A 26,935-nucleotide genomic window follows, 5' to 3' on the forward strand; every position below is an offset into this window, starting at 1 on the left:
AAAAAAAAAAAAAAAAAAGAGGGAGAAAAGTGATCATTCATGCATCTTCCTCAGACAGGATCTTTTACGTTTTTCTTTTTTTCCTCTCCATGATCTTCTTGAGGTTGTAATTTTGTAAATCAAGTCTGTTCCATTCTCATTTATGCTCATTTCAAAGGTTCGCACTCATACTCCAGTCTTTTGTCAATGGTGTTTCATTGTTGCTGCCACTGCTGCTCTGTCTCATCTATTATATTCTCTGGATCTTGTCAGCCACCACCACGGGGTTCTCTTTGCGGATCTTGGCGGCAGCCTCGGCCTTGTAATCATAGGGACAGTTGTGCTTGTCAGAGTACCGGTGGATGCTGCAGAACAGGTTGCCACAGCGACAGTCGAAACCTGGAGGCGCAAAAATCAAGGGTTAAAAGCTGGAATGGGAGCGTTTCACAAGTGCACTGACAAAAATTCATGCTGAACTGCGACCTGCTCACTCACCTGTGAGGCCCACTCTCTTGCGGCACATGAAGCACCTGTTCTTCTTAGGTTTGGGGGTGTCACTCTTACTTTCCTCACTGCTAGAAGAGGCTACAGGAGTAGGGCTAGAAGCAGCAGGCTGGCTTACAACTACGCAGAAAGAAAGACAACGGGAGGGGAAAAAAAAAAAAAAAGTCATAAGTCACGGAAGCCTTTAATGTGTCATTATCCCTTTAATTCCCAGAGCAGCAAACAAGGCTGTTTGTCATACTTTTACAAGACAATGAAAGCCAGTGGCCTCTAAAATGTTGCATTGTTGTCCAAGATAATAGTAATTAGTATTTTCCTTATCTCTAAATTGCCCCTCTTGTTCTTGGCAGCAAAGAATACACTATTCTGAGCAAGCCTCTGGCAGGCAACGTTAAATCTGAGTGTCCTGAGAGTGGAGGTATTTTTAAACAGGTTTATTTTTAGACACCCTCTCTTTCTTAGAGGCTGTAAGTGAAAACCAACAGCGGAGCTTAAGGTATGCAGCGAAGCATCAAAAATAAAACTGAGGCTACAGAAAGAACTATGTAGCAGTGTTTGCCTCGAGAAGTGTGTTTTTAAGCTGTCAACTAGGTATGTGTAAAATGCCTGCAATGTTGCCAGTAACCAATAGGAATGAAAGCATGTTTTTACCAGGCTCTAGGGGTTCAGGTTTGTCCTCTCTGGAGATGCTCATATCGGTCATTTGCTGAGTCACAGGAAGAGATCCTTGAATGGTTCTGCAGGTTTAACCAGCGGGGAGCGAGGTGAGTTAGTCATCACATTGCTCATTCAATTTCAAGAAAAGTAACCAGCAAACATCACGAGAGCTAATGGCAGCGGATACTGACCTAGACATGTCTGGTGAAGGGGCAGGGGAGGCATCAACCTTTGCTAGACTGGCTTCTAGTCTCTGGATGGCAGACGCCTCTGAGGTAGGACTAGCAGTTGAGCCTGTATGATGACAATGATAATCAATTTAAAAATCCAAATAAATACAATCCAAGTGATGTGGGTTTGCATGCCAACAAGTGAGCTGAATAATAGAAACTGTTTTCAGCAGTTTCAGGCCTATCTAAAAATGTATTCAACGTCACTTCTCTTTTGGGACATATTCTCCCTTGTTCCTTGTTTCAAAGTACTGATAGTGTTTTGCATCATGAAAAACTTTAATGTTGGATCACAGAAGTGCTTAAAGGAGCACCCCATCACCCTGACCCTGTCTGTTATTATCCACAGTGGAGTAAAAGCTTTAAATATACTGATTAAAGTTCATATATTTGTTTACATAGAAACTGATGTAATCAGTCTGAGCTGCAGTAACTCTGAAGGAGAAGACAAATCAAATTTGTGTGTGCGGTCTTACCCATTGGGCCGAGGGGGCTCATGCGGTCGCTGCTCTGCTGCCGTGTCAGGTGTTCCTTGTAGCATACGGAGCACATACCATTGGTTCTTGGGTTGCCATAGAAACCGCAACCTGTGGCACAAAGCATGGGCACTGGACTCTGGTTCGTCTCTTGAGCCATTGCTGAAAGAATGAGGGAGACAGAGTGAGAATGCTTCTTAGACCGACGTGCAGTTTGCAACACCAACACCTCGATCTGACACGTGCATGGAAGAAAGAAAAAAAAAAAAGAACTGAAATGTTTTCCTGGACGCATTTCCACCCCTACCGCTCTTCCTGTTAGTCTGGTTCCAGAGAAACTGGTTGCAGTATCAACATAGCTGACTGATAACACGGCTGTCATTTTATGTAAATTCAGCTTTCTGTTTTGACTTGCCCTTTAGCCTGAATACAGTAATGAATGTGTCTCCGCAGGAATCCCACAGAACAAACAACACTCACTGTTCTCTGTTCAACACCTTTGGCAAAGGCTCGTATGTGCTCTGTTCTACAGCTTTGTTCACTGCAGTGTCACCTCTTCCCTCCTGCCGGCTCTTTTGGTGGTTCTGAGAAAAACTGAGAGGTATTCCCATTATCCCCCCCATCCTCTGCTTTTTGTAGGCTTTAGTGTCAGCTGTTCTTCTTCCTCATACCAAATTCAGGCCCTTACTTCCTCCATCTAATTAAAAACAAAAGCTCTGACTCACTTGCGGTATCATGATCGCAAAAGAACACACGAAACACTTCAGATTAAATAAGATTCTGTTTTTGCTAAATGGCACAAGGCTATAAGCGATAAACAAAGTAGGTCAGCTGTTTCACAAAGTGTTCCCCTCCCTACCCTTGGCTCTTGCCTTACAAGGCATTTCAAAACCTCCCTAGTCATTTCTCACCACGCATACGCCCAGAAAATGAGCGTGCATGTGCGTAACTTGGCAAAACAAGTAGTCCTGTGACGTTTGCTACCCGTCTTTGTGCAACAGCGCAGGAAGTTGTGTAATGGGAGACGGTGACTTTGAGGTGATTGATCAAAAACAGCCACATGAAAGGACAGATACACATGGAAGGCCTGGATTAGATAGGAAAGAAGAGCTGTGCCTGCCAGCCCTGTCCGGGCCATTTTACAACTCAGCCGATCACCTATGATTCTTCTCCCCGCCCCCCACACACAGAAAATAAATACAAATAAAATATAAAATCCACACACAACAACAGGCTCATATTTCCTCTGTGGACAACCTTTGCCCTGTTCTGCTGCAACACAGCAGCTGCTTGCGTTGGTGTGAAGCTCGTCTATATTCTGGTCACGGACACAAACAGGGCAGGCGAGCTCAATGTTCTGCCAGTTGGTTTAGAACGTCCTGTCAGTCCACCCGAGGTGTCCTAAATAACAAGCACCATTAGCTATCAGACCCCCACCCAAACCTGTCTTCCTACCACTTCCTCGTTTCTCTTCAGCTGGATGTTTTCACCAGTATGTCAATAAAGGGTTTCCTTGGAAAAGCCCACAAAGACCTTTTTTTCCCTTTCATTTGTGTCACGTGTCCAACTGCTGACTGCTGAAAAATACCAGACAGGGGGACTCAGCTAAAAGCTAGTAACTAATGCGTAGCTCAAAATGCTTTTCATTTCAACCCCCTTTATATGGATCATCAGTAATTTCCTTTTAAAGCTGACTGACTTATCAGTTTATCGTGTAGACTAGATGTAGACTGGACGAGTTTAGCTCCACGTTACGCAGAAACACTTCAATAAAAGAAAAGGTATTGATTTAAATTGCGACTAAATCACATCTGACGATGCAAAAACATATTACAAAAGAGGCCCATAGCAGTTAACACATTAACTTTATGACACAAAGGAACAATGGGTCCAGGTGTTTGATAAACAGCAGGCATGGTAACCTAATATTTAGCAAGACCTTATAAGCACAGCGATAAGGTAAAAAAAGACATGGCCACGCTGAATACTTCATAAGACTTGCATGTTTTTCGAAACAAAGGGGGATCTTCCAGATACATAAAGCATACTGAGGGTCATTACACATTCACCTCAATCAGTCCCTACCTATAACAAAACATGCACTTATGAATTATTCCAGACAATCCTATGAAACATTACAGATGTGAAATTGTAAAATACCCCAAACAAAAGGAAGTCGGGGGCTTTCCAGCACAGAGCAGATCATCAGTCACGACCAATAAACCCAACTTCCTTTCACAAAGGACTTGCCCTGACTGAGAACCTTCACAGTCACAAAGGATCCAAACCCTTCACTATAACCAAATGTGAAAACTGGTCTGACTAGAAACTATGCCATTTGATTTCTGTGGACAACAAAAACTACTGCGGAAACAAAAACGTACATGTGATAGTCTCCAGCAAACAAAAGGGGGAAACTGTGCTTCTTTATCAGGCGCAAGCCAAGCTCATATTTCAGGCCCTGCTGGGCTTAAAAAGTCCTGAGTCACACTGAAGGGCAGGGGAGAGAAGAAAAAAACAAAACAATTGGGCTTGTCACATGCTGTAAAATTTGCTCTTTAAAAATGGACAGTGTTGAAAACAAACCACGAGAAGCCTATGGGAACATAACGGCACTAATGTTTTCTGAAAACCCACTGTCTAGACAGTGAGGTATCGGCTCCCTTTGTTTCTTCTTTCTTCCTTTGTCTGCAATCTCCCTGCTTCCTGTTTAGACATCGTTTTGTAGTTCGCCTTAATCGCTTTATTTGTACTGAAATGCGGTGTTCTGCGTGATTTAAGCGAAGCTATGCGGACAACCACGGTTATATAATCACACTAAGGCACTTAGAAAGAGACTTGGTGATGCCACATAGTTCTACACATCGAGCAAAGCTCGTCTGAGCCAAAGCTGAAACTACTTCCTCCATCGGCCGAAGCCGTGCGAGAACTTATATTCAAGAAAATGTTCTGTAGCAATTTCGAAAGCAACTCTCTCGCCCTGCTTGCCCATTCAGCTTATGAATTTTCTATTTCTAGACAGGAATTAGCTGGCTTTGGTGCCCCATCCCCCAGCTCTCGGGACAAACAGAAAAATAGGCACAGCAACCAACTAGCTCGCTCCCTCCCTTGTTATTTTCACCTCCTTGAAAGAGACGGAATCACGTTCGAGGGCTTTTGACATTTCTACTCAGGAGGAGGAGATGGTGGTGATGGCAACTTTAACAAGCTAAAGAAATGGGGGGTGGAAAAAGCTTGTTTATCACACTCAGCCATCACGCAACGCACCGCCTGACCTTTCAATCCACCGTTAAAGGTCGCCATCACCGACCGCCACCTCTGCAAACACCCATCGTTTGGCTGATTACCTCGATAAGCCGAGCTCACTTCCAAAATCATCCATATTCAGAAAAAAATCCCAAAAAACAATAATCCAAGATCATCACCTGCTAAAAATCGATGAAGTTTCTCGCGAGACGACGGGGAAAAGTGGCCGTTAGTGTGGGCAGCTGGAAAATGTCGATTGATTTCAGGTTCCGGTGAGGTCCTTTTCTCTTTCTTGCTTCGGTTATGTGCCGTCGTCCTCGGTGCCAGACAGGTTTAGAGGGGTTTTAAGTCTCCCTTCCTCGGCCTCCTACCTTCCTTCCTCTCTCTCTTCCTCTCCCGTTCCTTCTGTATGGATGTTTGTTTCCCTCTTTAGTCAGAGGAGTGGCGGTGATGTCACGGGTAAAACAACGTGTCCCCATTGGCTACCCGCGGAGCCCTCGAGCTCTGTGTACAGCTCTGCCAGAAAGGGAGGGCGCTGAAACTCAATCTGCGCTTGCGCCACTTCGTGATTGCGTTATTACACATCTATTCGTCATCCTCCTACAAGGACGACCATATTGAGTAATCCACCTAAATGAGAGGATGAATGAATAATGGTGCTGACAATGAGTGAATTAAAACAAGAAGAATGCAGGTCCGTGATCCGTGATGCCTCTTTGTAGAAGATTCTACACACTTATCTGTGAGATGGCACTATTAATGTGACAGCCTCGCCCCTCCTGCTACTCACATGGCCTATGATTATTTCTGTCAGAAGAACAACGCAAGTACAGGTTGTAAACATGTTTTCCAGGAGACAAGCCAAGCGGACTCATTTCACAACATTTGGCTACAAACTGCTAATGTCCCAGTCACTGATACTAAATAGTGACCTTGACATTATCAATACTGTTAGGCCCAGTGAGGGCCCAGTCAGTCGTGAGGCCCTGATTTTAACCCTATTTCACATCAAAACTGCTAACATCAAACAACTCGACAAAATAGTTACAATGTCTGAACATTTTTAACTTCATCCACAATTTTTAACTATTTTGTTGAGTCAAACTAGTCTTCACAAAGATAGCTGTATAAGAGAAAAACACCCGAGCACCTGTGTTGATGTTGGGGAAGTTTTCAAGAAAAACACGTGAGCAGCACCATAAGATTGGAATTTTTTTTACATCTGTTAGAATAATGCCTTGAGGAAATAATAAAGGCTGGCGCTAGTTACTGGACTGTGACCTCTGAAAGAGCTTAGGGTAAGCCCTTAGTGGGATTTCTGGGAATTTATAAAAGAAACTGAAAAGAGATTTTAGTCACAAAACATTACTCAAAGTGAGCTTTTAGAACAGCAAAGTATCTTATTCTGCACAAATACAAGTAGTAGTCCAAATTGTGCCATTATGGGTAAGGCTATATTACCAAAGTAGCTGTGTTAAATATTCCAGTTAAATTAATTTACTAAAAGTAGAAAACATCTTACAAATTATTTTTGGTGGCTTGTCAAATATCAAATTGGCAGCAAAGGCACTTTGGCCCTCAGTATTTCTAAAATAAAGTCTTTCCTTGTGGTAAAAAATGTTTATAGTGAAACAAAATAGTTGACACAAAGTTTGAGGGGTCGCTTTAATTGACATAACCCATTGTTTTTACATCAACAGCCACCAGAGCATTACATCCACTGGATTTGTTTTTATGATACAAAATACACCTGTACTCTCCACTCACTTGCAAATGCGTCATACTACATAATTAAGTACATACATAGGGTACTGTGCCTTAAGGTCTAACAAGTCTCTACATATTCCCTCCCACCTTGTCAGCATAACATCACACAAATCCCCAGGCACTACAGGTCAGAGCTGAAAAAAACAAAAAAGTGTTGAAGTCGGGTGGTGTGAGCTTGTGTTTGGGGCGGGGGGATGTTGTCATCTCTCTGTGTGTCGATTCGTGGAAATCTAGAAGCTTACAGAAGTCTGGAAATCACTGAGATTTCTCAGTGTGTTTGATCCGGTTCAAACTAGCTTTATATGGAAACTGAAAAATGGTGGTAGCTAAGTGAAAGCAAAAGTGACTGCTGATCTTCAGCTGACTTTTTCAAGGGGAAGTCCTTCTCTTTCCTGCTTCAACACACACACACACACACACACACACACACACACACACACACACACACACACACACACAACTGGTTTCATCATACACAGATGAAGTCTGACCTACTTGTCTTTTATTAGCTTCCTGTGCTGTGTCCATTTGGACAGGTTTACTTGATTGCATATTTACTTGTTATTTTTATGGTATATTTTAAGAGCAAAGTATTTTAAAAGAAGAAAGGTAAAAATCATGAAACGACTGAAATGCTTTGTGTTTGACTGGGTGCTTTGGAGAGTTAATAAAGCAACTGATCTCCAATAAGCAACATGTCTAAAGGAACATAGTGCATGCATGCCAACAAACCCTAAGGAAGACTCCTTACATTATCATAAAACAGCGTGTTTTTTGTACAAGTTAATATCACGTGGCATCACAGTTTTATTATCTTTTGAGATTTTCAGAAAGACAAGCTTTGATGACCATGACTTCTTTTATATAGCCTTTATAACCCGGTCTTTCTTCTCTAATCAAACCTCAGTAAAAAGATTCCAGTTATAGTTTAGCTCACAGCTCACATATTACAACACAGGCTCAAAACAGTGCTTGTGGCAACCCACCACGCTGCAGTTTCATGCTAATGGTCTTCTGTGTGTACATACATGCGTGTAGCACTATCCCTCTGTTGACATTAGCCCGAAAGCTTTTCATATGTGAATGAAGAAGGGTGGACGGAAGACTGGGATTACACTGAGGTCTTTGTGCGCATGTGTTGTGTTAATACACAGCCCTGCAGGGAGCAGACGAGAAGGAGCATGTGTTGAAACGTATATCTGTTCAGTATGTGAAGGTTCACGGTTTTCAGTGAGAGGAGGGGGCAGCCGAGGAGAGAGTGGGAGGTGTTGAGTATCGTTACCCATCCCCCTCGCTGTCATAGCTAGGCTTTTGTATCTGTTTGTTGAAGCAGTATGTCCCTTTTTTATACATTAACATGTCATACACGTGAGGGGCTGAGTAACAATGCTGCCGTGGCAACAGATACCTACAATTTCTTTTGTTTTCTTTTGTTGTGTGTTTTCTTGTGCGTGTGTGTGTGTTTGTGTAAGGGTGTGAGGATTACTTATGTGAATCTGGAGCAGTCTGTCTGTAGTTACTAGGCAGATATTGGTCGACCCAACACAAACACACACACACATGCATGTGCAAACACACACAGAGGCACAGCTTGCCTGTGTCTGGCGTCGGTGTGGTGAGACACTGTCGATAAAGGGGCTAGTGGTGGAGATGGCAGCTTATCCATTTACATAAGCTGTGTGTGGGGCTTGATAAGCTCTGACTAAAACCATCGGTTCTAAACTTGATCTCCCTACCCTGCTCTGTCTACGCTCGGCTTTATGCGCAGCCCCCATAAAGAAGGGGGTGGTACTGTTTGTGTGTAGATGTTTGTGTGGTCTACAGTAAATAAAGAGAAGCATTTTTCATGAACAGACTGTGTCTATCTGATGTGGTGGGAGATCAGGGAGAGATTTGCTGAAAATTCCTGTTGCTGAAAATGTTCAGGAAACACTCAGTGAAGCACTTTGGAATTAGAGAATGCTTCCAAGAGATAGGCAGAGATAGGCAGACAAAAAATTAAAAAGACTCAAACCATTAAAGGGGAAGAATGAGCAGCACAACAGGCTCAAATTAAGGACCACTGAGTCTGTTGCTTGTTCTGGTACTGCACACCTCCCCTGAACCTCTCGTGAATGTGCTTCTTGTTATTTGTGAGCAGGGAGGAGTTCCCCAAAAGTTTCCCACCACAGTCTCTATCTAAAGTCCCTCCTCCTCCTTCTTTCCTCTTCACACACAGGCCTCACTGTACACGGGTATCTGGGTAATTGTTGGATTAATATGGAGTGTGTGTATAGACTTGTGCACACATGGTTCATGTAAAAGGCCAATGAAGAGGTGATGCATATGCATTTAAAAAAAAAAATCAGTTTCCATTTACAGGCTCTGTGTGGGTTTGCCCTTCACAGCTGATATAAGACACTCTATGTATGACCTGACCACATGTCTGCATGTGGTGATCAAATGTGAACCCCTGCATGTGTGCGTGTGTGTGTGTTGGTGTGCAGCAGATGTCCTGTGGCCCAGACTGGCTGGTCTTTGTTGCTGCTCCCTCGTGCAGACGGGCCTAGCCACGTGCTCCTCTGACTGCAAGGGCAAGCCACGCCTCCACCACTGTAATCTGTCAATTGCAGCAGCCAAGTCCCACCCATAAAAACACCCACAGTCTGCCAAGGCCTGCTTGCCTGCTCGATGACGCTGCTTTACTCACGCATACTTACCATGCTCTCTGTTTGTCTCTCGCTCACACCTACACACATCTGTTGCTGGCCCGTGAACATGGTGTGCAAATTTGAGCAGCTCACTTTCTCTTCATCCATGTAAACCGTTTATTTTCCCCTTTCCCCCTCTGCCTGCTTTTGATATATTGCAGTGTGAAGGTATTTTTTTAAGCATTTATTTCCGTGTTGGAGAAATAGTCAAATCCCCTCCTCAGAAACACCCAGAAACAGGAAGAAGGAATTTCTTGAGGGAAAAAAACACAAGACAGGGAAACATCTAGATGGGCAAGTAGTAAAGACTTGCTATTAATCCTGGCAAAATGCCAACAGCAACACTTAAAGACGCCTGTTTTTCTACAGTCTGTACTATTGATAAATGGGTCTAATCTTTGCTCAGGTGCAGTCACTCATCCCAGATAGTCTTTGGGGTAAATAATCTATTGAAAGTGCACATCAAACATTGTGCCTTAGACATCCTTATATGCCAGGTCTCTGTTTACAATGATTACGTCATTTTTAGTCCCCCCTGGCAAATGTCTATAGTCTGAGTCACACCTGGATTAGCTTGCACTGTCCTCTCACTGTCTTCTTTCTCCCTGACAAAAACAGCCAAGTTTTACCCTTAGGGCCAAAACCTCCTGCTGCTTTACATTTAGTGTCAACAGTCGTGCAACTCAGGCAAAATAAATGCTATACAAAGTTCACTGGTAGATTGTTGTTATCAGGGAAACACAGGCAGGCTTTCTGCAGAAAGTGTTTACGAATTTGTGTTTATTACCCAGTACAGCTGGAAAAGAACTGGTTTTGGTGATGCTTCTCTAAAGTAGCCCCCCCCCCCCCCCCCACACACACACACGCACACGCACAAACACAAAAACTCCACATATTTATTTTGGCATAGAACAGTAAAGTGCCTGTAACCCTCACTAGACATCCTTCCTCTAAGTCTATGCTGCTTTTCTCTGGCCTGCATTAGGGGACAGGGGGCTTGGCTACAGACATATTCTGTTACAGAAATGCTATTTGACTCATACAGTACATGCAGGCAGTTTGCAGGTCTCAGTAGTCTTTTATCAAATGATGAATCACTGTCTAACGCCTGCACACTGATATCTACATTGGCTGTTTAACTAAAGAGCAACAGAAATGCACAGATAAACTCTGCGTTGCATGCACTTCAACATGCTCCTATCATTTCATGCTCACTCGCTCAGTCTCTTAGACATGTATGAGTTTATGTATATTTCTGTATAATTTCTATTATTATTATTATTCCCAGTAAATACGCCTCTTTTGGGTTTTGTTTTGTATACTTTTACAAATATTTCTTATATATATAATATTTTCCAGCAACCAATCAAGGCAATATTTTTTTTATTCTTAAATGTCATCTATACTATATTTTAGACAGTGCGAAGCTAAAAAAAGATGAAAGGTGGGCTTGTTTGTACAGGCTTCTGAACCGTTAAGGCTTGTTGCTCCCACATGCTAAGACAGCATGGTGGTGCAGCGGTAAACAATGCCAACTCATAGCAAGAAAGGCGTGGGTTGTCTGAGGAATTTGCAGTAGTGCTGAGGACGAAAAGTGTGCTTTCACCTTTCCCCCAAACAAAGTGGGCATGTTTTTCTGTTTTTCCGAGTCTTTTTTCTTTTTCATCGACCTGAAACATTTCATCTTTAATTTTTAACAAAATCTTAACTGCATTTGGCCATTTGGCAAAATTGTCTTTTAAGCAGCTTCTCAAGTTTTGCTGGATGAGTAAAATCTAAGAGAAAATGACCGGTCATCAGCTCACTTGTGTCTTACAAATTCCAAGTTTTTAATAAGTTTCATTTTGGTCTCTATTGGTTGCATTCAGTAGCAACTGCTGCTCTCAGAGTCCTTTAAATTGTTTACATTTTGTTTCACAATCATTTTTGTACTGGAATAAATGTGAATGTGTTGCTTTTGAATATGCTTTAAATCTACAAGTAATGAGTAACAAGCAGTTTCATAGCAAGGTAACTTTATTCCCTGATTATTCCATAACAAACTTTGCAGTCAGTGATTCCCAGTGAGTGTTGAACTTGCATTTGGGAGCAAGTTCAATTCTTGGAATGCTCATATGAGGCTCAAAGAGATGTTGACGCAAATGATGGAATCTGTATTTAGACTGAGTAATCCAAACGAATATACAGCAAAATTTTAGGACACAAGTAAGATCAGTTAGACCAAAAGTCCTGGAAGAAAAAGGAAGACAACTAAAGTGAATGATTGCCAAATTCGTTCTTTAAGAAAACCACTTTACAATATCCAACAAGTTGAGGACAGTCTCATTGAACTATTATTGTCAAAGTCTACAATGAAGAGAGACCTTCATTAATTGAAATACAAGTTTATAGAATATTTGGTTTACAACAAGGTCCAAACCAATGGTTGAATCCAAGTACAGAAAGACCAGATTAGACTTTGCCAGAACAAATCTAAACGAAGCTGCACTGGTTCTTCTTTGGACAGAAGAAAGATTAACCACATTATCAAACATGTTTTAGGAAGCGTTACAGCATTGGTATGTGCGGCTGCCAGTAGAACAGGATCTCAGGTATTTACTATTTTTATGTGACTGCTAATAGAAATAGAAAGATACAATTCTGAAGTGTACAGGGTTATACTCTCTGCTCAGATTTAGCTAAATGCTCCAAAAACTGATTAGCTAACACTTCACTGGGCAAATCAATAATGAGCCAAAGCAAACTCCAAAAGCAACCGATGAGTTTCTCAAGGTAAAGAAATTGGATATTATTCAATGGTCAACACAGTCACCTGACTGCAACCCAACAGAGCATGCTTTGCAATTACTGAAGACAAAAATTAAAGGTGGGCGGCAGAGACCCACAAGCAAGCAGCAACTGATGGTTGCTGTAGTAAAGACCTAGCAGAACATATTTGGTGAAGTGCACAGATTCTAGACTTCAGGCAGTCATTGACCGAGCATTAAAAGCAATCCTCATATCTGAAAATTGAATCCACTGTGGTTACAAAATTGCAAAAATTGTGCCATTCTCCAAGTACTTACAACCTAATATGTATACCTGTATGTTGGCTGTGAGGTTCAGGCAGGGAAGTATCTCTAGAACAGCTTTTGTATCTGTCAGACAGGACTTTCTTGCTTACCATATCACACCTTCGTAACTGAATCTCTGTCTTGTGATCTGTCATGTGCCTCTGGCTGTATGCATTGTGCTTCCTTTTGTGCAAAAAATAGATATTCTTAACAGGTATCTCCTACCTTTGTTATGCGGAAAATATTTAATTGCACACCTCAGACACGCCTCTGATGATCTGTATTAACTCTATATAAGATGATAAATACTTTTCTTACACCTAAAAATTTTCAAGACATTGTTTTAAACGTGATGTAAACTACTATCTCTTTATCTTCTTTCATTAAACTTATCCTGCTTAATGTAGGTATCTCAACACACCAGGCTTTGAAGTTCAACAATCTTGTGAATTGCTTATTCCCTTATGTTTCTGCCAGGAAAGGGATATTGCTATATTCACACTCAGGTGAGATAACTTTGTTTTTATTGTATTGTTTAACCTATTCTTAGACAGGCAATTCCATTGCGACTCAATGTCTCATTTACAATAGAGGCCTGTTTTAGACAAGTTTTACTCCAAATTTGCAATACCCTGTCCTCTGCCTTGGCAATGCTTTGTCCAAATTCTGCTGCCAAGCTTTTGGCCACATCATCCAAGAGGTCTCATGTAACACAGGTTCAGACTGTCGGTTCATTTGTTTGGAGCCTTGTGTGGCAAAAACCTCTGGCTACAAAGCAGCAGAATACAAATTTTGCTTCTTTTTTTTTTTTTTAAAACGTCACTCTCTGCTCTAGTAGCCTTGTCAACCTTCCTCACCTTGCCACTTCACTGACACTCTCATAGCTGCATCTCACTTTAGCTTTAGAAAGCCGATACCCTTCCCATTTTTTTCTTGTACACATGCACACAAACATGGTGTCATGTCTCTGAAACTCTGGGCTTTCCTGCACAAGGTTACAGACAGTCATGCAGAAAACAAGTCACGTGACTATAAAACATAACTTTAAGAAGGTTGATGTGTCATCCTGTCTCTTCCTGTTGTTTGGAATCCACTTTGGACTCAGTGTAGAGCAACACCACCCTCTACAGGTTCTTTAACCTTGATTTCATCTCTCCGTATCTAAGAGTTACATTTTTATGAGCTATAAGTTCATCCAATTCTTTTAATCATCTGAGTCTAATATCCATCATTTATTCTGTTGTTATTATATATTAATGTGATTTCTTTAACTGAAAAAAAATCTTTCTACATCTGATTTAATGATCACATGGTTTGTTGTGTATGAGCCACTTTCTAAAATGTAAATATTTTTACCTTCTCTCTAAATCCAAAGAAGAAACTAAGGTCTAACTAACCAACCAACAAAAAAAAGGATATTTAAGCTCAAATGTAAGTTTTAAAAACATTCATACTTTTGTGTAGTCACAGAGCAGACTCAAAACAGACTTAATGGCTCTGAATTAGGCTCAAAACCAGACATACTGGAGTCAGACAAGACCACTTTTACAGTATGTTCTTCAACAGTTTGCATCAAAACACAATTAAATCCAAATTTATTTATTTCAAACACATACTACGTGGCACATATTACTATTTATTCAGAAATGACGGGGATATATGTTGAAGAAAGTGTGTGGGAAAACAGTTTCATTGAACTGCTGGGTATGTAAATAAAGAAAATCGGAACCCTTTACCCTCCTTGAATCAAGGGTCCAGTTTACTTCTCGGGTGGGCAAGGATCCGGAGCTGGTGCATGAGGTTGAGAAATAGTGGCTAAATATAACTGTCCTCACCTCAGTGCAAAGCTTGGGCTCTGGAACCAGTTTCCTGTAGAGGGGCTGAATTCTGTTCCACTCTGGAGTTGGTTTAGGTAGTGGCGGTAATCCCACAACCAGACTGCGGACATCGGAGGTGAAGGGAGCTGTCAGGCTTATTGGGCTTATTGAACCCCAGGGGCAGCTGACAGGTACTGGCACCACCAGTGGAGTGCACCTTTAGTCGTAGCTGGGGTGAAAATTCAGGTGCATGAGGAATTCAGTAAGACAAAGGAACAAGACTTGCAAGACAAGACTCACGTCTCTGCAACATTGCCTGATGAACTGAGGTGGTGATTCTGGATTGGGAGAATGGGGTGATTGTTGCCCTGGGGGACCAGAGTGGGACCCCCAAATATAGGGGGCTCACACTCATCATTTTTTCCAAGGAAGTCGATACCAAGGTACCCAAGGTACTGCAGGGGAGACTCAGGAGGAGCAATTCGGTTTGCGCCCTGGATGAGGAACACTGGACCAGGTCTTTATCGTCTTGAGGATATTTAAAGGTGCTTTGAAGTTTGCCCATCCAGTCTACAGTGACAGAAATTGAAATCACCAATTGAGTATGTCTGGGTATTGTCCATGAGTGAGGGGAGAGTGGAGCGTGAAAAGAGAGACATGCACTTCAAAGTGCTGCTAAAAGTGGTTGAAATTAGTTTCCTTCAATAGGTGGCTTGGTTCTTCTTTAGAGATAGAATTAGGAGCTCAGTTATCTGACAGGGACTTGGAGTAGAGAGTAGGTGGTTCAGGCATCTGGCTAGGATACCTCCTGGGCAAGGTTTTTTGTCGTACTGGGAAGATGTCCTGGGGCAGCCCTCGGACTCACTTGAGAAATTTTATCTCTCAGCTGGCTTGAGAATGACTCATCGTCCTCCCAGATGAGGTGAAAAAGGTGGCTGGGGTGAGGCAAGTCTGGGCTTCTCTGCTGAAGCTGCCTCCACGACACAAACGCAGGTAAGTGGTAGAAAATGGATGGATGGATTGAATGCTTTCAGGACACTGATAGATATTGGTAGTATTTTTAGGTATTTCAGGTATTGTAAGGTGAATGCAACTTTTTAAACGTCACTTTTCCACTTCTCACTGAACCCCAGCAACTCAATCACAATGAAATTACACAAAGCCATATGTCAAACAGTACTGACCTTCACTTTGGCTGGCTGCTCAATTAACCCCCTCTGCTTTGGTCTTTCCACCTGCATAGTTACAAGTACACACTCGCTCATAAACATTCACACACAGCCACATAAAGAAAGTCATAACTGTTTTGAATAATTGATTGCTAGTGAAATTGTGTGGCTCTAGGGTTTCCAGGCTATCAATGTCCCCGTTTCGGGTCAGTGGGTGGCGAGGAAAAAGTAAACTTCTCATGCGAATTACTCATCATGTACCAGCCCTAAACACTCACCCCCACCCCCACACACATTTGGATAAGTTGCATCCTCACCTGAGATGCAGAAGATGTAAAAGGAGGGAGACCAGCGTAAGACCACTGAAACACTGTAGCTTTACTCTTTTTCTAGCTTACATGACCTCTGGATGGTGGAGAAATTCTTCCAGGACCATGAGAGGAAGATGCCTCGGGACAGTCTGATCACCTCTGAGAATGACAGTAAGCCCATTAGCATGCTTTTACATATTCTTCAGAGTTTTTATGACGGCAGCACATTAATTCTTTGTGGCTGGGATGATACAAGTCGATTAGATTTACAGGCCTTTACTGGAAAAAAAATCACATTTCTACACAAATATCAACATGTTTATTAGGGAAAATGTTGATATTGGTAAATACTCATTAGTTAAATAGAGGAAGAGCTTTTGGTCTTTGTGGTAGTTGTAGCTGTGATAACTGATTTGAGTGTATTTTTCTGACAAAACATCCTAATTTATTGAGGTTAATGTTCAGTAAGATGAAGTGCAGTTACTTGATGTCTGCCTCTAATTAATAAAATCATTAAAACGCCAGCTATTGCCCAGCACAAAGATGTTTAATCACCCAGTTCTTGCCTCCTGTTCACTTTGCTGCATATTTGGGAGCTGGCCTCTTGCCCTTGGCTGTCTCCCCCATCCTTGTGGGCTTAGTCATCCCGTCTCCCTTCATTAAGCCATTGTTTGCCTCTTTTGTGCCCTTCTGCTGCACCCAGCCATAATGACCCATGTGATGGCCACTCCGGTTACACTAAGGACACACATCAAAAGGCTGACTACATAAATATCTGTTCAGTCTGTCAGTGGTCCTCTTTGTTTTCCTCTTCATCCCCCTTTAGTGCACAATAGTTCGAGGTGCATAATGAGGTAGGTTAAGCTCCACCAGTGAAAGGGTTCACTGTGGTATTGGAGATGTGAAAAAAAACCAAAAAAACAAACAGAAGGGCTGGATTTATAAAGAGGTTATCTAAAAGGTTTAGTTATGTTGTAGAGAAGTCAGATGTATTTATCTTAAAAATAACAAATGTAAAGTTGCAGGAAAAACACAGCACGATAATGTTAAAAATGTTTTATATCATGGAATACAATATTCAGAAAGAGAAAGAATTAATACTACTCATCTCGCTGCAAACCTAAAAAAGCTCTTAAAACAACATCTGGTCTGTGAAATAGCAGGAAGCCTACATGTCTTGCTTTCAGCAAATCTTTCATTTCTTATTATTTTTGTAGTTTCTGTGTTTGCAATATGTACTTTATACTAAATCTGCACTTTGAAACATCATTATACTGTATCAATTATGACTTAACATGATCAATAATGACACACATTTGTCAGTTTTTAACCAGGAGATCTTAAACTTTCCAGTAATCTAATTATGATCATCACTCATGCTGAGTAACTTAAAAAAGTTGTCTAAGACCTAAGTTTGTCTTTTCTGTGGACCCTTAAATTAAAGGCATCACTTTAAAAGGCACATTCTTTGCTACAAATATGCTCTCATACAACTAAACTACAGTCTTAATTTTTAAATTCATATACAGTATACTCAATGGACATTTTATGGAAACTTATCCTACTGGAATCAGAAATTTTGACTCTACAATCCAAACATCACAGCAGAAATCACCCAGAGAAAAAGCCTCGAGAACTGCTGCTCACTGGACAAACCATTCTCTGTAAACACTAAAGCATCTCTGAAACACTCAGACCATCTGGCACCAATGACGATGACACATTCAAAGTCACTTAGAGCAGCTTTCTTCCCCATTCTGATGCTCAGTTTAAGCTTCAGCATAGACGAGGTCATCTTGACCTCGTCTATGCGTCTAAATGCATTGAGTTGGTGCCATATGATTTGCTGATTAAATATTGATTTTAAAAGACAGCTGAACAAGTGTAACTAATGAAGTAGCCACTGACTGTATTACAGTAAGCTGGGACTCTGGTAACAGAAAATAGAGGGGAGCCTCAAGGTCATGAAGATTGCAAAGACTTAATGGGTTCCAATGTGATGAACACTCATCTATTTGTAGTGTGCTCATATCAAACTTGCCCTGATGATTAAAACAAAGTTTAGTTTGTGTGAGAACATCATTTTTAAAAGACATGATACCACAGATTATCGAATTTAAAAATGAAGCATAAGATAAAACGATTATGAGGCAAATGCAGTTATTATGGCTAAGATGAAAAAAACAAGGTATACTCAATTCTGTAATTAATTTTCATTGATAAAATATCTGTCTCCCATTGTTCACACTGGACTGGATTTTGCAGGTGCTTATGCAGATGAAGGTTAGTCTTCAGCTTGTTTATTAAAAATACTTTAAATAAGCAAAATTACTAGAAAAAACAAAACAAAACAAAAAAACTTTATTAGACTTTATTTATGTTTGACTTTTGGCAGAAAAATAATTCCATGCTCGTGTTTCGTTTCTTCACACAGATGCTCCACTACTGTTGCCACCAACACACTTTGAAAATCATTTGAAGTTCTTTTGATTTTCCTCAGTCATCAGAGTACTATCATGCCTTAAAACATGTGATAGCATGAGAGAGGAAAGGAAACTATTTAATTTAGCACGAGCGAACTTCACAGTATCAAAAGATAACTTTCTGTGAGCATCGCAGTGAAAAGAAAGCAACAGTACTGACAGATTGACAGTGTTATGTGAGTATAAATAGTAAGAAGTTAACAAAAGTAATGTTTAAATGTCAACTGCAGGTGAACAAGATGCAGATTTGTCCTTGCAAGAGGAACATGAGAGTAAAACACACAGAACAAAAAGAAGAGATGGTGACAGGCAGAAAAAGAAGAGGAGAAATGAGAGAAGAAAAGGAGGAACAAGGGCGGGAGAAGGGGAAGAGAATTTACAGGCCGTATCTGAGAAAAGAGAAAGAAGCAAGCGGAAAAGAGCTAAGAGTAAACAAGAAACAAGCAGAAGAGAGAACAACGAAGAGGAAGAAGCTCAACTGACAGGTGGCAAGGGAACAAAAGCAAGAAAGGATATCAGAAATGAAAAAACACGCAGAATGGAGAAGGAGGAAGTGCGAGAAGTTGATGAAAATATTGATGAGGGAAAAAAGAAACAGGGAAGTACCAAAAAGGGAGAGAAGAAAGAAGATGGAGGTAAACAGCTGGTAAAGGAAAAAGCCCGGGACATAAAAAAGAAAAAGCACAAGAAGGCTGAAACAAGGTAGTGTATCATCTTATAATTTCACCTTATCTATGGAAAACTCTGTCAGTTAGACAAAAAAAGGGCCCTAAAAGACATTAATGCTTCAGTTCAGAGCCAGAGACAAGCGAAGAGGACGATGATGAAGAAGAGGACAATGACAAGGATGTGGTGAGGCCGGAGTGTCTCTCTCCAGAGGAGCTGGAGAAGCTGAAGGAGGCAGTGGATGAGAGGAAGAAACTGATCCAAAGTCTAAGGGGAAAACCCTGGCCAATGAAAAAGAAACTTGTCACTTTAAGGTACTTCATATGGATAAATCATTCTGATTTCTTCTACTGTAATTCAAAATACCAGAAGTATTTTGAACTCTAATATTTGCTTTTTTATTTCAGGGAGTCTCAGGAGTTTGTGGAAAAATATGAAGGTGCCTTGGGAAAGGGAAAAGGCAGGAAGCTCTATGCATACAAAGTCCTGATGACCAAGGTGAGGACTTACTTTTACTTCTTTATGTAATCATTAAATAACATAAACAAATACACGATTCATTAAAAAAATTATTCATATCATTAGAAATGGATGAAATTCCAACGGGACTTTGAAAACTTCAAAACTGCATGCATCCCATGGGAGATGAAAATAAAGGAGATTGAAAGTAGGTGTGCTTTTATTTTTTAAATACAAAGGGCTGCTCAATAGTCGCATATATCATTTCTAATTTCCAAGGCCTTATCTTTTCTGTGAGAAGCAGGATAGCTTACATTGTGGTTTTATAGCAGATGCACATATTCATTTGTTCATATGTTATTTTGTACTCTGCTCTGCAGGTCATTTTGGCTCCTCAGTTGCCTCATACTTTATCTTTCTGAGGTGGATGTATGGCATCAATATGATCTTGTTTGGTCTGACCTTTGGCCTGGTTATGGTACCGGAGGTATGCTGTCTTTTTTTTCATGCACCGCACCTGAATTATGTCTTTTGCATTTCCCCCCAAAAACAATGTAATCCTTCTCTGTGCATTTTGCTTACAGGCATTAATGGGGCGACCTTATGGGAGCATGCCAAGAAAGACTGTCCCCAGAGCTGAGGAGGCCAGTGCGATGGACTTTGCTGTTCTTTGGGACTTTGGGGTCAGTGGGTATTATTTTATTTGTCTTTGTTGGCAATTTCTCCTCTGATGTAGTAATAAATAGTCACCCCCAATTAAAGTATTGTATCCACAGGGTTACGCACAGTACTCAGTCCTCTTCTATGGCTACTACAACAATCAGCGTACGGTGGGCTGGCTCAAGTTTCGTATGCCTCTGTCTTACTTCCTGGTTGGTGTCGGTACAGTGGCCTATAGCTACATGGTGGTCATCAGAACGTATGTTTGCTATGTCTAAATACAAAAGACAAATCTATTCTATCCACAGTGTTTTAGTGAATCATGTACTTACTTTTAAATTAAAGGATGGCACGTAATGCAAATGAATCAGGGGTCGGCGATGATAACAGCTTCAATTTCAGCTGGAAAATGTTCACCAGCTGGGACTACCTGATAGGAAATGCTGAAACAGCAGACAATAAGTTTGCTTCCATCACCACCAGCTTCAAGGTTAGTGCAGCTCACTGTCTGCTTTCCAGTATGCTGATTAATGCAAGCCAAGTATCATACAGTACATTACACTCTACCACTTCTTCTACCACTATAGGAGGCAATCTTAGAGGAGCAAGAGAACCACAAGGATGACAACATCCATCTGACTCGATTCTTGCGTGTGCTGGCCAACTTCCTGGTCTTGTGCTGCTTAGCAGGAAGTGGATACCTCATCTACTTTGTAGTGCGGCGTTCTCAGAAATTTGCCTTAGATGGACTGGAGAATCACACGTGGTGGGAAAGGAATGAGGTAGACATGAGAGAAAGAGAGAGGGGGAATTAATGAGAAATAACATTTACAAAAGGAAGTTTATGAATAATTTTGGCTGCAAGCAAAACTTGCTGAGGTTTAATTAAATAATATTTAGAATTTGTCCTGCAGTTCTTGTCCAAGGCCAAAATAGTGACAATAAAAAGTGCAATCCAAACCCAAAGAAAGGAGTTTTATAGTTTAACATAGTCACACAGCATTTTGGGAAAGTGATCAGGTCATTTGGAGAGGGGGTGTGGTGGGTGAGTCCAGATAAGATTCTTTACACAAGGTGAGAGCAGGTGAGAGTGCTGTGAGTATTTCTGGAGGAATGGACCAGTTTGACTGTGACAGGTAAGTAAATCTGAGAAGTGAACTTCTCTATGGGAACTGGGGGACACTGGAAAGCATCAAAATAAAGGCGTTAGACTTTAAAGTTTACAGGAGAGCATAAAGAAGCCTGCTTAGCAGTCAGGAGAAACGCGTAATCTGACTGGATGTTGGAGATGTTTCTTAAATATTGGCTGATGATGAAGCAGATAAGTAACAAGTTCCATACCTGAGCAAACTCACCTAGACCCAGATCTAAATGTTGAAGTTCGTTAGCTGTAGCACATACCACGTGTTCTACATAAAGCTGTTTGAGGTGAGTTGTTAAAATATTCTCAGTTTGCTCTGTGAATTACACTGAGGAAGAAATGTTAAACTGACATTGTGAGTCATGTGAAAAATAAAGTTTTCACAAGACTTTATGTAGACCATGTTGAAGACAGAAACACAGTTTACGTTTGTAAATTTCACCTGAACAAACCACAAGACATCTGGACCAATGTCCTCTGAACTGACAAGACCAAAATGGAGATGTTTCGCCATTAGCACCATGTTTGTGAAAAACACAGTAAAAACCAAACACAGAATATCAGCAAAACCGCCTCATACCAACTATTAAGCATGGTAGTGGAGGGCTGATGATTTAGGGTTATTTCACAGCCACAGGAACTAGGACCTTGCAGATATTGAACTGAATAAATGCATACTAAAGTATTCTAGAGTCAAATGTTCATCAAAGGACATCTGTCTGAAAATCTATCTGAAAGCTAAAGACCTGCCTATGAGCTACAACTCTGCAATCATGGCATGTACTTAGTTTTCACAGGAGTGCACACCGCTCATGTCAATGGTAATATTCTGCCCAGATTTACAGCGATCACAGCCACCAGCTATTCAGTTGCATCAAATGTCATTTTTGTAAGGCGTTATACAAAGTTACACACTAAACAAAAACCCATGCACTCCCAAGTTGTCCTCAGAGTAATTACATTAGTTTTCTGATGTATTTCTCAGGTGAACATGGTCATGTCATTACTGGGGATGTTCTGTCCGATGCTGTTTGATGTAATCAGCACCCTGGAGAACTACCACCCGCGGGTTGCCCTGCAGTGGCAGCTTGGTCGCATCTTTGCCCTCTTCTTGGGAAATCTCTACACCTTCATTATTGCACTCATGGATGAGATCAACCTTAAAGTGAGAAGTCATTGTGTATCGATTTATGAGATTGTAATTTTATAGGATGATTAATCCAAAGTGTTTGTCTCAGAGGAAAGAGGAAAAGGTAGTGAAGTTTAATATAACCATGTGGGAGGCCAGTCTTTACAATGGCACCGTTTTAGAAAACAGTACTGCTCCACCCGTCACAATCCACCCTGCTGATGTGCCCAGAGGGCCTTGCTGGGAGACAATGGTAGGCCAGGTCAGTGTGCATGTGTGCGTCTGTACTATTATGTAACTAAGTAATGTAATTGTTGTTATGGCATTAGGCTGTGGATACCAATAAATAAGGAAATGATAAAATTAATGACAATATGAAACAATCACATGAATATAGTGGGTAAAATAATTTAACTGCAATGAGGGGCCACTGGACGAGGCCATGAAGTATTTAGCCATGTTTTGTTTGGAGATCAAATCATTATTTCACTCAGTGACATGCAAATAAATGAATACTTCTGAGCTGAAATGAACTAACTTACAAATTCAAATAATTATTTCCCCCATTATTATAATGCTTTAGTTGAAAATCTAAGTAAACATTGTAGTTGCAGTTTGTACTTTAGTTAACTTTGTATTAATGGATTTCTGTTGCATTAACTAAGGAAACATACTCTGATCTTATTGTTAAAAGCGATAAACATTACAAATGTTCAGGGGCTTTTATGTTGAAATAAAACTGTTGTTTTCAGAGTGGGTGATGATGTTAATTTTGATGTTGACAAGAAATTAATGCTAAATGATTTCTTAATTTGTAGGAGTTTGTTCGCTTGATCATATCTGACACAATGACAACTTACATCACACTGCTGATTGGTGATTTCCTGAGAGCAGTTCTTGTTCGTTTTCTCAACTACTGCTGGTGTTGGGACCTAGAGGCTGGCTTTGTGAGTCATCTTTTCTATCACTTATCTGTTACTCGAATTTAAAAATGTCACTCTTTGGAGAAAAAAAAAGTGTGGCAAAAGTAATAGTTGCCTTTAATTTCTCATTTGTAAAAGCCATCCTACTCTGAGTTTGACGTCAGTGGGAACGTTTTGGGCCTGATCTTCAATCAAGGAATGATATGGTAGGAAAGCAGCAATTGTTTCACTCAGAAGATTCTTATTTCAGGATGGTGTTTTACTTTCAGCTAGGTTCATCATGGTTTTCATATTGATAAAAGCCTCTTACTAGCTCAGCATCTGTCCTGCTTTTTCTAATCTTTGCTTTCAGGATGGGTTCCTTCTATGCGCCCTGTCTGCCTGCCTTAAACGTCATCCGGCTCCATGTCTCCATGTACCTGCAGTGCTGGGCTGTTATGTGCTGTAATGTGCCACAAGAAAGGGTCTTCAAAGCCTCTGGTTCCAACAACTTCTACATGGCCATGTTGCTGGTCATCCTCTTTCTGTCCACACTGCCTGCCATCTACACCATTGTCTCCATTCCCCCTTCATTTGACTGTGGACCTTTCAGGTAATGACACTAGTTCAGGGTATCTAGCTTTAAAATAAAAATGACTTGGGTTTTTATAACCACTACCATCTTTTTGACAGTGGTAAGAACCGCATGTTTGATGTGATCCACGAGACTCTGGAGTCTGACTTTCCTCCATGGTTTAGCAAAGTTTTCAGCTACGCCTCTAACCCTGGATTGGTGCTACCCTTCATACTTCTTATGGTGTGAGTTAACAGCAGACTATGTAAATCCATAAATAAGTATATTTCACAATGCCGTCATCATTTTCTTTCAGTGTTAAAGTGGTAAGAACTTTGGTGGTAATCATGTGTTATTTTATCTTTCAGACTGGCCATTTATTACTTGCAATCTACATCCAAAAGCTACAGAGAAGCAAATGTGGAGCTGAAGAAAAAGCTACAAATGGTAATTTCAGTTTTGCTTTTCCTCTAATGTAGCACGTACTGCTGTAGCTGTTTTGTGGTTTCTCTGACCAGAAATTGCACCTGAATAGCATTCAGAATCAAGTGACGAGTTTTGAGAGTAAAAAATATCGCAAGAAATTTCCTGTATGTAAGTTGGATGTTCTCTAGGTTTGTTTTCATAGTTCATTTTAGCAGTTGGTATGCTTTCAAACAGCACTGAAGTTCACAAAGAGACCGCCCGAGGCCACTGTGATGCATGACTGCTGTCACGCAATTGTATTAGTGTTATCTCTCCAGCAGAGAGCAGCAAAGGCTGACAGTTCAGATCTATCCAAAAACCCACTACAGGTTCCACCAATAACAAATCTGCAGAAGAGATGCTGGGTAAATGTACGTGCTTGCTCTGAGTGATCTGAAAAATAACACGTGTGGGTATCTTTTGTTTTTGTTTTTGTCTCTTGGTGATTTTTTTTAAGCAAAATGAGGAGAACAAGAGGAAGAACAAACGAGCAGCACTGAAAGCTCAAATGGATTTGGAGGAGGCCAGAAAGACTGCACAAGAGCAACAAAGGAACAACAATGCTTCAGTACAGGATCAAGAAGGTGAGTCTTTTGATTTCAAATATTAATAAAGAAGGTAAACCTGAAGATTTAAGATGATTTAAGATAATTCACAACTTCAAGATTCATCTTATTGTTTTAGGAAATTTGACTTTGTTGTGAAATTAACAAACATAAAAGTAAAAGTTGGGATGCTGTAAAATGAAAGAGAAATATTAACAGCACCATCAGTGTTATATTAATATCAAATACTGGATTTTAAAAAAAATGTATTTATTTACTTTTTACCATTTGAGAAAAATATCAGCTTATTTTGAATTTGATGACAGCAACACATCTCAAAAACCTTGGGGCAGGGGCACGTCCCCTCTTCTTTTAATGTAATATGCTGTTTACAACCCTTTTCACCTTTTCAACCCCAAGTTACCCAATTAGTTGGATGATCTATTATAGTGTTTCAGAATAATTCAGAGTGAATAATCAGAGATTTCAGTCTAATCCACCCATTTTAAAATGGAGCCTTAAAGTGATCAAACCTGCGGCAAAGGCTCAGTTATTAAAGGAGTTTAAGAAGTAAGATGAAAAACATGCACAACATTATGTCAGTCTCTAATTACATAGAGGCAGTCCACCAAATCATCAAGCACTTAAAGTAGCATTATTCAGTATAGACACTGGAAAATCACCCTGCCACTCCATAGACTTGTACATGAAGCAAACTGTAATAGTTGTTTTATATTAAAGTTTTTGAATTCATATAAATACTCCCTTTGTTATGCAACCTCAGCACAGAGCAACATGTACCCCAATTTCACGAGTGGATAACATATTTGTATTCCATCACATCAATGTAGTGGGAGTCATCCTGCCATGTTTAGAGTGGAGTTAATCCTGTAAAATGCTGCCATTCATACCAATATACTCTTTTTAGAATCTCTGTCTTGTCTCTCGCTCTTTCCACCCTCTACACTTAACTAGAAAATACCAAAAATATAATCTCATAATAATTATTATAAGAGCAAGTAAGGGATCCACAATGGACAACAGTACAACACACAGCTGTGAAATTATCATTATTGACTATGGGTAAAACAGAAGTTGCGCCTTTATCATTTTTGATAAATTTGACCACATGTTCTCTTTGACCTGCCTCTTTTTGCTCTCTCTCTCTCTCTTTGCTGTCATCAGCCCTCTCTATCCTCTTTTTTTGAGTTTGAAATTTCAATTCATCTAAGCATAATGCTGTTGTCCACTTTGGCTCAGTTGGTTTTGAATGAGTGTTGACCCAGAGAAGACAGCATGTCTTCTTTGCATGTGCTTTAATGTCCATTTGTAGGTGCTCAGGAGTGTTGGCAAAAGTACAGACATTCTGTGCTTAAGTAGAAGTACAAATACTACTGTTAAAAATACTCCAGAAAAACTGAAGTACTAATTCAACTAATTTATTCAAGTAAAAGTAAAAAAGTACTGGCTCTGAAATATAGTCAAACCAAGAAAGTGAAAAGCAGCTCTTTGGAGGAGGTTTCTATTTTTTTGTGCAAAGCTAACTGAACCTTGTGTTATATTAAAATAATGATAAAATAATGTCAGTAGATGTGAATACAAACTATAACTCTATTTATAGTATATATAACACATAGATATATCTACATTTATCCTATTTTCTGTTGTTCTGTACATAATAGAGGTTGACGTTGCTTCTAAACAGTAAAATATAAACATGAAAAGTGCTTGCAGTTTCATGCGACAAATTTGGAAACACAAGTTTTTTGCAGATGGATGAGCCTCTGCTTATCTTTGCTTCTGAGAAACTCTACCTCTCCAAGACACTCTTAGAAAGAACCCAATCAATGTTACTGACCTTCTGAGATATTTTCCTATCATAAATTCAAAATAAGTCAGTATTTTTCTTAAAATTGTACATCTTCTCAGTTTAAACATATGATATATTTTCTTTCTTCTATTGTGAATAAAATATGATTTGTAAAGTTGAGTGAGCTTGCAAATCATTGCAT

General features: G+C 40.3%; 2 protein-coding genes across 4 annotated transcripts in view; one reads left to right on the top strand and one right to left on the bottom strand.

The window, feature by feature from the left end:
• Positions 1-6: 6 nt before the first annotated feature.
• On the bottom strand, positions 7-5,517 carry zfand5a (zinc finger, AN1-type domain 5a). 3 transcript variants are annotated; one of them, XM_005729471.1, is made up of 6 exons: positions 5,272-5,517; positions 1,847-2,008; positions 1,332-1,434; positions 1,135-1,220; positions 475-603; positions 7-378 (listed from the first exon to the last, which is right to left on the bottom strand). In XM_005729471.1, the coding sequence occupies exons 2-6, from the start codon at positions 2,004-2,006 to the stop codon at positions 230-232; spliced, it is 627 nt and encodes a 208-aa protein (XP_005729528.1). In that variant the 5' UTR covers positions 2,007-2,008; positions 5,272-5,517; the 3' UTR covers positions 7-229. The 3 variants fall into 3 exon arrangements, with proteins under 3 accessions (XP_005729528.1, XP_005729526.1, XP_005729527.1); XM_005729469.1 differs by lacking the exon at positions 5,272-5,517 and adding an exon at positions 5,194-5,265; XM_005729470.2 differs by lacking the exon at positions 5,272-5,517 and adding an exon at positions 5,122-5,164.
• A 10,480-nt stretch (positions 5,518-15,997) lies between these two features.
• tmc1 (transmembrane channel-like 1) overlaps positions 15,998-26,935 on the top strand; it is a 15,827-nt gene continuing 4,889 nt past the window's right edge. The window contains exons 1-18 of the mRNA XM_005729620.2: positions 15,998-16,070; positions 18,784-19,084; positions 19,174-19,362; positions 19,456-19,546; positions 19,634-19,715; positions 19,888-19,994; positions 20,092-20,190; positions 20,284-20,426; positions 20,513-20,657; positions 20,755-20,949; positions 22,294-22,473; positions 22,547-22,699; positions 23,256-23,384; positions 23,499-23,566; positions 23,713-23,952; positions 24,033-24,158; positions 24,282-24,360; positions 24,836-24,962. Of these exons, the coding sequence (XP_005729677.2) occupies positions 15,998-16,070; positions 18,784-19,084; positions 19,174-19,362; positions 19,456-19,546; positions 19,634-19,715; positions 19,888-19,994; positions 20,092-20,190; positions 20,284-20,426; positions 20,513-20,657; positions 20,755-20,949; positions 22,294-22,473; positions 22,547-22,699; positions 23,256-23,384; positions 23,499-23,566; positions 23,713-23,952; positions 24,033-24,158; positions 24,282-24,360; positions 24,836-24,962 (2,527 nt within the window). The remainder of the gene's footprint in view (positions 16,071-18,783; positions 19,085-19,173; positions 19,363-19,455; positions 19,547-19,633; positions 19,716-19,887; positions 19,995-20,091; positions 20,191-20,283; positions 20,427-20,512; positions 20,658-20,754; positions 20,950-22,293; positions 22,474-22,546; positions 22,700-23,255; positions 23,385-23,498; positions 23,567-23,712; positions 23,953-24,032; positions 24,159-24,281; positions 24,361-24,835; positions 24,963-26,935) is intronic.

Source organism: Pundamilia nyererei, unplaced genomic scaffold (genome assembly GCF_000239375.1).
Source record: "Pundamilia nyererei isolate P.nyererei 1_Seehausen unplaced genomic scaffold, PunNye1.0 scaffold00033, whole genome shotgun sequence".
Lineage (NCBI taxonomy): Eukaryota > Metazoa > Chordata > Actinopteri > Cichliformes > Cichlidae > Pundamilia > Pundamilia nyererei.